The sequence below is a fragment of the Passer montanus genome, unplaced genomic scaffold (assembly GCF_014805655.1).
Source record: "Passer montanus isolate IOZ18808 unplaced genomic scaffold, ASM1480565v1 scaffold204, whole genome shotgun sequence".
NCBI lineage: Eukaryota > Metazoa > Chordata > Aves > Passeriformes > Passeridae > Passer > Passer montanus.
In genome coordinates this window covers 317,943-328,180 of record NW_024366637.1, presented here as the reverse complement: position 1 = coordinate 328,180, position 10,238 = coordinate 317,943, and the positions used below count along the sequence as shown (strand labels likewise).

Below are 10,238 nucleotides of genomic sequence, written 5' to 3'. Positions count from 1 at the left end.
AATGTGGGAAAACGGGGAAAAACCACGGAAAAAGCCAAGGGGAGGGAGGGGCGGCTTGGCCTGTCAGGGATTCCCAAAATTCCCGGAAAAAGGCGGATTTGGGGCTGGGGCAGGTGAGGCGCAAACCCCGCAGGGAAAGGGAGAATTCCAGGGAAAATCTGGGAAAATCTGGGAGTGAAAGGGGAAAAAAAAACCTTAAAAAGGCAAAAATCGCCCCAAAAAAGCCCAAGAAAGGCGGGACAAAGTCGAAGGTGTTTGAATAAACCCGAATTTGGGACATTCCGCTCCCTTTCCACTCCCACTCCTTGGAATTGCTCGGTTATCTCATTTTTTTGTCCTAAAATTCCATTTTTAATCCGATCCCCCCCCCCTTCTTTCGCTCTTTTATGGAATTTAAACAAGGGGGTGGATCAAGCCACAAATAAAGGAAATTAAAGTTTAAAATGTTCCCAAAAATCCCAATTTGGGTCGAGCAATGGCATTTCCCTCCCAGCCTGGATTCATCACTCTCACAATTCCATTTTTAATCCCATTTTCTTTCCCCTCCACAATTCATGGAACCAAAAAAAGAAGGAGAAAAGGGGGAAATGGGAGAAAAAAGCAGAACTGAGGGAATTTTCTCTGGCAATAAAAACCTTCGACTTTGGGACCAGCAAAATTTCACTCCCAGCCCGGGGTAATGACTCGGTTTAGCCGCAGAATTTCATTTTTAATCTGATTATTTCCTCCAATTATGAATCAAAAAAAGGGGCAAAACAGATAAAAAAAGGGAAAAAATGAGGGGAAAACAGGGAGGAAAAGAGGGGGAAAAAAGAATAAAGAAGGGTAAGAGGGATAAAAAGTGGGGAAAATTACTTAAAAAGGGGGGGGAATGATTGAAAAGGGGGAAAATATGAAAAAATGGGGAAAAGAATAAAAAAGGAAAAAATATTTTTAAAAGGGGGGAAAGGATAAAAAAGGGGGATTTGATAAAAAGGGGAGGAAAAGGATATAAAAAGGGGAAATGATTAAAAAAGGGGGGAAAGATGAAAAAAAAGGGGGGAAGAAGGAAAAAAGGGGGGGAAGGAACATAAAAGGGGAAATGGAGGGAAAAAGTGGGAAAAGGTGAAAAATGGGGAAAACAGATTTTTGAAAGGGGTAAAAAAGAGAAAAATAGAGGGAAGCAGGGGAAATGAGGGAAAAGAAAGATAAAGGGGGAAAATCAGAATAAAAAGGTAAAAAAGGAGGAAAAAAGGGGGAAAATCAGAAAAAAGGGGGAAAATTTAGGAGAAAAGGGGGAAAATTTAGGAAAAAAAGGGGAAAATGAGAATAAAAGGGTAAAAAGGGAAGAAAAAAGGGGGAATTTAGGAAGAAAAGGGGGAAAATTTAGGAAAAAAGGGGGAAATTTAGGAAAAAAGGGGAAAATTTAGGAAAAAAGGGGAAAATTTAGGAAAAAAAGGGGAAAATTTAGGAAAAAAGGGGGGAAAATTTAGGAAAAAAGGGGGAAAATTTAGGAAAAAAAGGGGAAAATTTAGGAAAAAAGGGGAAAATTTAGGAAAAAAAGGGGAAAATTTAGGAAAAAAGGGGGGAAAATTTAGGAAAAAAAGGGGAAAATTTAGGAAAAAAAGGGGAAAATTTAGGAAAAAAGGGGAAAATTTAGGAAAAAAAGGGGAAAATTTAGGAAAAAAGGGGGGAAAATTTAGGAAAAAAGGGGGAAAATTTAGGAAAAAAAGGGGAAAATTTAGGAAAAAAGGGGGGAAAATCAGAAAAAATTAGAAAGAAGCATTGAGACCCCCCGAAAGAGCAGGAATAAGCGCAGCCTCGCCGCCCATGAGGAGCGAAGCGCGCCGATGGCTGGCAGGTGGCTCCTGCTGCGGGAGCCTCTCCATCCTCAGCTCCATAAAAGCGAATGAGCGCCGTAAAGGCCGCGATCCGTCACGCGCCGCGAGGGCAGCGCGCTCAGTCCTTGCTCTCGTCCTTCTCCTCCTCCTCCTTCTCCTCTTCCTCGTTGCCTTCCTCCTCGGCCTTGTCCTCGTCGCCGCGCGCCGCGCCGGGCAGCTTGTCCTTGTTGTTCTCCTTCTTCCACTTCATGCGGCGGTTCTGGAACCAGATCTTCACCTGGCGCTCGCTCAGCCCCAGCGCGTGCGAGACCTCGATGCGCCGCTTGCGGGTCAGGTACGGGTTGAAGAGGAACTCCTTCTCCAGCTCCAGCGTCTGGTAGCGGCTGTACGTCTGGCGGCCGCTGCGCCGGCCCGGGGCTGCGGCCGGGGGAAAGGGGGGGATAAACACAGGGGTGGGAAATAGAGGTCACTCTTTAGGAAATAATAGACGGGGGTTTGGGAAATAGAGGGCATTCTTTAGGAAATAATAGACGGGGGTGGGAAATAGAGGTCACGCTTTAGGAAATAATAGACGGGGGTGGGAAATAGAGGTCACGCTTTAGGAAATAATAGACGGGGGTGGGAAATAGAGGTCACGCTTTAGGAAATAATAGACGGGGGTGGGAAATAGAGGTCACGCTTTAGGAAATAATAGACGGGGGTGGGAAATAGAGGTCACGCTTTAGGAAATAATAGACGGGGGTGGGAAATAGAGGTCACGCTTTAGGAAATAATAGACGGGGGTTTGGGAACTAGAGGTCATTCTTTAGGAAATGGACGGGGGTTTTTGGGAAATAAATGTGGTTTTTTAGGAAATATACGAGATTTTTTAGAAAATAGAGGTCATTTTTTAGGAAATAGACGTGATTTTTTTAGGAAATATACGAGATTTTTTAGGAAATAGACGGCATTTTTTAGGAAATAGACGTGATTTTTTTAGGAAATAGACGTGATTTTTTAGGAAATAGATGGGATTTTTTAGGAAATAGACGTGATTTTTTAGGAAATATACGTGATTTTTTAGGAAATATATGTGATTTTTGAGAAAAGATGGGATTTTTTGGAAAATATACGTGATTTTTTAGGAAATATACGAGATTTTTTAGGAAATAGACGGGGGGTAGGAAATAGAGGTCATTCTTTAGGAAATGGACGGGGGTTTTTGGGAAATAAATGGGATTTTTTAGGAAATAGACGGGGTTTTTTGGGAAATAGACGTGATTCTTTAGGAAATATATGTCATTTTTTAGGAAATAGAGGTCATTTTTTAGGAAATAGACGTGATTTTTTAGGAAATATACGTGATTTTTTAGAAAATAGATGTGATTTTTGAGAAAAGATGGGATTTTTTGGAAAATATACGTGATTTTTTAGAAAATAGGTGTGATTTTTTAGAAAATAGATGTGATTTTTTAGGAAATATACGAGATTTTTTAGGAAATAGATGGGATTTTTGAGAAAATAGATGTGATTTTTGAGAAAATATATGCACTTTTTTTTTAGGAAATAGACTTCATTTTTTAGGAAATAGACGTCATTTTTTAGAAAATACATGTGATTCTTTAGAAAATATACATGATTTTTTAGAAAATAGAGGTAATTTTTTAGGAAATAGACTTCATTTTTTAGGAAATAGACGTCATTTTTTAGAAAATATACATGATTTTTTAGAAAATATATGTGATTTTTGAGAAAATAGATGGGATTTTTTGGAAAATATACGTGATTTTTTAGGAAATATACGTCATTTTTTAGAAAAGAGACGTCATTTTTTAGGAAATATACGTGATTTTTTAGGAAATAGATGGGTTTTTTTAGGAAATATACATAATATACGTGATTTTTTAGGAAATAGATGGGATTTTTTAGGAAATAGATGGGATTTTTTGCCGGGGGAATGGTAATTTTTTGGGCTTGGGTTGGGTTGGGTTGGGTTGGAGGAGGTGGAGAAAAAGTCCGCGCAGCAAAGAAACAAAAAACCCACTGTGGAAAAAAAAGGGGGGGAAATAAAACAAACAAACAAACAAAAAGAAAAAACCAACAACCAAACCAAAAACAAAAAACAAACAAAAAAAAAAACCCCAAAAAAACCCAGAAAGGAAACAAAAAACCCTACAAAACAGCAATAAAAAAATCACACCAGAAATAGTAATAATAACACAAAACAGGAAAAAACCAAAAAAAAAACCAACAACCAAGCCAAAAAAAAAAAAAACCAACACCAAAAAAACCAGAAAGGAAACAAAAAACCCCTACAAAACAGCAATAAAAAAATCACACCAGAAATAGTAATAATAATACAAAACAGAAAAAAAAAACCCCAAAGAAACAACCCAGTAATAATAATAATAAAATAACCCCCAAAAAACCAGCCCCCCCAAATAACACCCCAAACCCAAAAAATAAATATAAAAACACCCAAAAAACCCAAAAAACCCCAAAGGAAAGCTCACAAGAACCCCCAAACTTCTCCCTGCGCTGTTCTGCCCCCGCCTTTCCCCGCTGGAGGGGTAAAAACCCCAACATTTCCATTTTTCACCCCTTTCCCGCCTGCTGCTCGCCCTTTTGGCCCTGTTTTAGTCCCTTTTTTCACCCATTTTTTGCCCATTTCTCGTCCCTTTCCGGCCTTTTTTTTGCCCCTTTTCACCCCTATTTCATTTACCCATTTCCCCCCCTTTTTCCAGCCCTTTCTGCCCCTTTTCCGACAATTTTTTCCCTTTTCACCCTTTTTTTGGCCCCTTTTTCTCACCCCCTTTTTAACCCCCATTTTTTGCCCCTTTACATCCCTTTTTAACCCATTTTTCCCCAATTTCCTCTTCTTTTTTTGCCTTTTTCCCCTTTTCACGCACAAAGACCTTTCCCAAAGGGGAAAAATCCCCCCAAAAATCAATTTTTCCTAGGAAAGGTGCGTTGTTCAGCAGAAAACCCTCAGCAGTCTCTTTCACCCTTATTTATTTTATTTTATTTTATTTTATTTTATTTTATTTTATTTTATTTTATTTTATTTTAATTTTTTCTCCTTTCTTTCTCTTTCTTTCTTTCTTTCTTTCTTTCTTTCTTTCTTTCTTTCTTTCTTTCTTTCTTTCTTTCTTTCTTTCTTTCTTTCTTTCTTTCTTTCTTTCTTTCTTTCTTTCTTTCTTTCTTTCTTTCTTCTTTCTTTCTCTTTCTTCATCCTTTTTCTCTTTATTTCCTTTTTCTCTTCTTTTTTTCCCTCTTTTTCTCCTTTTCCTCTCTTTTTTCCTCATTCTTTCTCTTTCCTCCCCATTTCCCTTTCTTTTCCCCTTTCTTTTTCCCTTTCCCCCTTTTATTCCCCTTTCCCCCTCTTTTTTCCCCTTTTCTTCCCCATTTCCCCTCTTTTTTCACTTTCCCCCTCATTCTTCTTCTCCCCCTTTTTATTCCCTTATTTTCTTTCCCCTTTTCCTTCCTTTTTCCCCCATTTTCTTTCCCTTTTCTTTCCCTTTTCCCCTTTTCTTCCCCATTTCCCCTCTTTTTTCACTTTCCCCCTCATTCTTCTTCTCCCCCTTTTTATTCCCTTATTTTCTTTCCCCTTTTCCTTCCATTTTCCCCCATTTTCTTTCCCTTTTCCCCCTTTCTTTCCCTTTTCCCCTTTTCTTCCTTTTTCCCCTCATTTTTCCCCTTTCCCCCCATTTTTCCTCTCCCCCTCATTCCCTTCCCTGCCCCCAACCCCCCAAAATTCCATTTTCCACACATTCACCCCAAAACACGCACAGGGAGGGGGCGGGGAGCTCCTTTTTGCCCAAAATCTCCATTTTTCTCCCAGATCCGAGGATTTTCCTCCTCGTCAGCAAAACCAGCCCGGGAGGGGCAAACACGGGGGGGAAATGTCCAAAAAAATCAAAATAAACCAGGGAAAAATTAAAATAAAACCAGCTGAGGCTGCAGCCCCTGCACTTCCTCCGGCGCTAATGAGAAAATCAATTTATTTTGGGGGAAAAAAGCGCGGATCCGGCTGCAGCTCCCTGCGGGTCAAGGCTCGGATAAATAAATAACGAGTTTTCCTCCGGCGCAGCCCCTGGGCCACGTCCTCTCGCCAGCGGCCACAATTCTTCTCTTTTTTTCCCTTTTTTGGGTTATTTTGGGTGCTTTGGATTGCTCAGTTTTCGCCCTAAAACCCCTCACATGGTTTGAGTTACCGGCAGCTGAAATTTGAATTATTTCCCTCCTTTTCCCCTCCTTTTCCAGGCTTTGTTTTATTTATTTATTTTGAATTTCCCACCTTTTTTTTTTTAATTTAATTTTTAATCCCAACCCCACAGCCCCAGGCTGAGGTTTTTTTTAATTTTAATTTTTTCCCCTCCCAGCTGCAACTTTTTCCTCCGGAGGCGTGATGAAATAATAACAATACAAACACGAAATAACAGCAATATAAATATGAGAGGACGACAAAAATAATAAAAAATTAAACGTACGTCTACATAAACACCAGGAAATCCTCCGGAGCGGGTCCCACCTCGCGGGCTGCGTCTCCCAGCGGTTAAAAAAGGGCATTTTTGACATTTTTGACATTTTTAAGAGCGCTGCTCTTATCAACATGCAAACAACCTCGTGGGAGCCGTATCTCCCTGCCAACCCTCCAGGCAAGCCATAAAAAAAGCCCTAAAAAAACCCCCAAGTTTTACTTTTAGCGCCGTCTCAGCTTTTATTTTATATTTTCTATTTCTTCCAGGGAATCCCCTCCTTTTGTTTTCTTCAAAAATATAAAAAAATATTTGAGAGGGCCGGGTTAGGGCTGAGGCTGATGTTCTATTATTGAAAAATAAATATGAAAATAAATATATTGATGAGGAAGTGGGGACGGGCGTGCTGGAGAGAGGTCGGGCTTTGGGGAGAAGAGGCCGGAATTTTGGGATAAAAGCTCGGGATTTTGGGATAAGAGGCCAGGATTTCAGGAATTTTGAGATAGAAGGTCTGAATTTGGGGATGGAAGTCTGAGTTTTGGGGTATGAGGCCGGAATTTTGCCATAAGAAGTATAAATTTTGAGATAAAAGGTCGGAATTTTGAGTTAAAAGGTCGGAATTTTGAGTTAAAAGGCCGGGATTTGGGGATAAAAAGTCTGAATTTTGGGATTAGAGGCCTGAATTTTGGGGCTAGAAGGTGGGAATTGTGCTCATCCACGGCAATCCAACATCTCCACGCACACACAGACACCCAGCGAGGCACAAACAGCCCCAAAATGCCCCAAAATCTCCCAATCCTCACCCAAAGCGAGCCAAACGAGCCCAAAGCCAACCCAAACACCCCAAACGGGGCAATTCCAACCCAAACAGCGCCAAAACCAGCCCGAAGCCAACCAAGCTCCTTTTCTTCTCCTTTCTCTTCCTTTTCCCCTCTTTTTGCTCTTTTTTCCTTCTTTTCTCCCATTTTCCCCCAGTTCCTCTCCTGTCTCCTCTCTCCTCCCTCCGTCGCCTCTCGCAGCGCCCAAAGGACCCAAACCCGACCCAAACTGCACCAAAAGAGCCCAAATCCGACCCAAACCCCAAAGCCACCCCAAACCCAACCCAAAAAGGACCCAAACCCGACCCAAAAAGCACCAAAAGAGCCCAAATCCAACCCAAACACCAAAACCACCCCAAAAGAGCCCAAATCCGACCCAAACACCAAAACCAACCCCAAACCCGACCCAAAAAGGACCCAAACCCAGCCCAAAGACCAAACCCGACCCAACCAACACCGAACTGACTCCAAGGAGCCCCAAACCCGCCCCAAACCCCCCCAAAACAAAGGACGGCATCAAAACCAGCCCCAAACCACCAAAACCAGAAACAACCCAAGCCCCCGGCCCAGAAAAGGGAAAAACCCCTCAGAATAACCCCAAAAAACTTTCAGACCCTGAAAAAACCTAAAAAACCCTAAAAACCCACTAAATGCCCTAAAAAAACCCCAACAAGATCCTTCTTCAAAATAAATAAATAAATCCGCCCAGACCCCAAACCAGCTGGAATAAAGCCCCTAAAAACCCCTCAAGAAACAGCCTCAGAACCCAAAATAACACCCAAAAAATACCCCAAAAAAACCCCAAAAAACTACACTTAAAAAACAAGTAAAAGCACCCAAAACACACCCGAAAAAACCCTCAAAAATTAAAAAAAATACAGTCTTAGAAACAAAAAAAAACCACACCTCGAAAAATAAACAAAAAACCACCCTTAAAACCCAGAGCAACACAAAAAAAAAAAAAAACACACAAAAAACCCTTCAAAACCAACACCTTTGGAAAGCAAAAAAACACAAAAAAACCCCCTCCAAAATTAACAAAAAAAAGCCCTTAAAAACCAAACCATCACCCAAAACAAAAACCTCAAAAAAGTAACAAAAAACCACTCTTCGAACTAAAAAAAAAAAACCAAAAAACCAACAACAACAAAAAAACCAGAAAACCCATCAAAAGAGTAACATAAAAATACCCCTGGAAACCAAAAGCACCACCAAAAAAATCCCCCAAAAAACATTCAAAAACCCCAAGGAAACCCAAAAGAACCCCAAAAAAACCCCAGAAAATCCATCTAAAAAGTAACAAGAAAATACCCTTGGAAACCAGAAACACCATCAAAAAAAAAAAAGAAAACCCAACAGAAAACCCATTTAAAGGTAACAAAAAAAATACCCTTGGAAACCAGAAACACTACCAAAAAAAAAAAAAACAACCCAAAACAACCCATAAAACCCGTTTAAAAAGTAAAAAAAAAAAAATACCCTTGGAAACCAGAAACACTACCAAAAAAAAAAAAAACAACCAACCCAAAACAACCCATAAAACCCATTTAAAAAGTAAAAAAAAAAAATACCCTTGGAAACCAGAAACACTAGCAAAAAAAAAAACACCCAAAAACCCCCACAGAAAATCCATCTAAAAAGTCACAAAAAATTACCCTTGGAGACAAAAAACACTACCAAAAAAAACCCAAAAAAAAGCACAGAAAATCCATCTAAAAAGTAACAAAAAAATACCCTTGGAAACCAGAAACGCTACCAAAAAACCCACAAAAAATCCATCTAAAAAGTAACAAAAAAATACCCTTGGAAACAAAAAACACTACCAAAAAACCCACAGAAAATCCATGTAAAAAGTAAGAAAAAAATACCCTTGGAAACCAGAAACGCTACCAAAAAAAACCCCAAAAAACCCACAGAAAATCCATCTAAAAAGTAACAAAAAAATACCCTTGGAAACCAGAAACGCTACCAAAAAAAACCCCCAAAAAACCCACAGAAAATCTATCTAAAAAGTAAGAAAAAAATACCCTTGGAAACCAGAAACGCTACCAAAAAAAACCCCAAAAAAACCCCGGAAAATCCATCTAAAGAGTAACAAAAAAATACCCTTGGAAACCAGAAATGCTACCAAAAAACACCCCCCAAAAAACCCACAGAAAATCCATCTAAAAAGTAAGAAAAAAATACCCTTGGAAACCAGAAACGCTACCAAAAAAAACCCCAAAAAACCCACAGAAAATCCATCTAAAAAGTAACAAAAAAATACCCTTGGAAACCAGAAACGCTACCAAAAAACCCCCCCAAAAAACAAAAAAAACCCCTATAAAAACCACAATAAAACCCCAAACCAAACCAAAAAATAATAATTAAAAAACCCCAAGCAGACAGAACGCGGTGCGGACCCGCGCGGCCCCCGCGCCCCTCACCGTGCGGCCTCATCCAGGGGAACATCAGGCTGGGCGAGGAGCTCTGGCTGAGGTGCCCCCCCTGCCCCTCGGCGCCGCCGCCGCCGCCCGAGGATTTACAGTCCGCGTAGGGCCCCGCGGGCGCGTCCTGCTGCGCGCCGTACAGCGCCTGCCGCGGCAGCGCCTCGTAGCCGTAAAACTTGGAGGCATCGCCGTGGCACGCCAGGGCGCAGGGCGCGTTCTGCTGGTAGCCCGAGGCCGCGTTGGAGATGCCCGAGGCGCCGTGGTGGAAGAAGTCCTGGACGTGGTGCGAGGGCGGCTGGAAGGCCGGCGCCGCGCCGCCCGGCCCGTAGAGCACGGCGTGGCTGCGGCCCACGCCCTGCGGGAAGCGGCAGTCGTAGTAAGTCGGCTCCAGGGACTCGCCGCCTTTGTACTTGGAGAAGAGCGGGTTGACGAAGTAGGAACTCATGACCCTCGCATGCAAAAGCGGGGGGGAAATGCGCCGGGAGAGCGGGGAGGTGCGGGGCGGGAGAGGGAAGGGTTAAAGGGGTGAGGGGGGAAAGGTTTGGGGTGCGCGGTGGGTGAGGGGGAAAGGGAGGGTTGGTTCGGGGGGAAAGTGGGGGTTGGTTCCCGGGAAAATGAGGGTTGGTTCGGGGGAAAAATGAGGGCTGAATAGGGGAAAAATTAGGTTTGGTTCAGGGGAAAATGAGGTTTGGTTTGGGGGAAAATGAGAGTTCA

At 41.7% G+C, this 10,238-nt stretch overlaps 1 protein-coding gene across 1 annotated transcript; it reads right to left on the bottom strand.

The window, feature by feature from the left end:
• Positions 1 to 1,801: 1,801 nt before the first annotated feature.
• On the bottom strand, positions 1,802 to 10,238 carry HOXC8 (homeobox C8). Its single transcript, XM_039708494.1, has 2 exons — positions 9,522 to 10,238; positions 1,802 to 2,237 (listed from the first exon to the last, which is right to left on the bottom strand). The coding sequence occupies exons 1-2, from the start codon at positions 9,967 to 9,969 to the stop codon at positions 1,939 to 1,941; spliced, it is 747 nt and encodes a 248-aa protein (XP_039564428.1). The 5' UTR covers positions 9,970 to 10,238; the 3' UTR covers positions 1,802 to 1,938.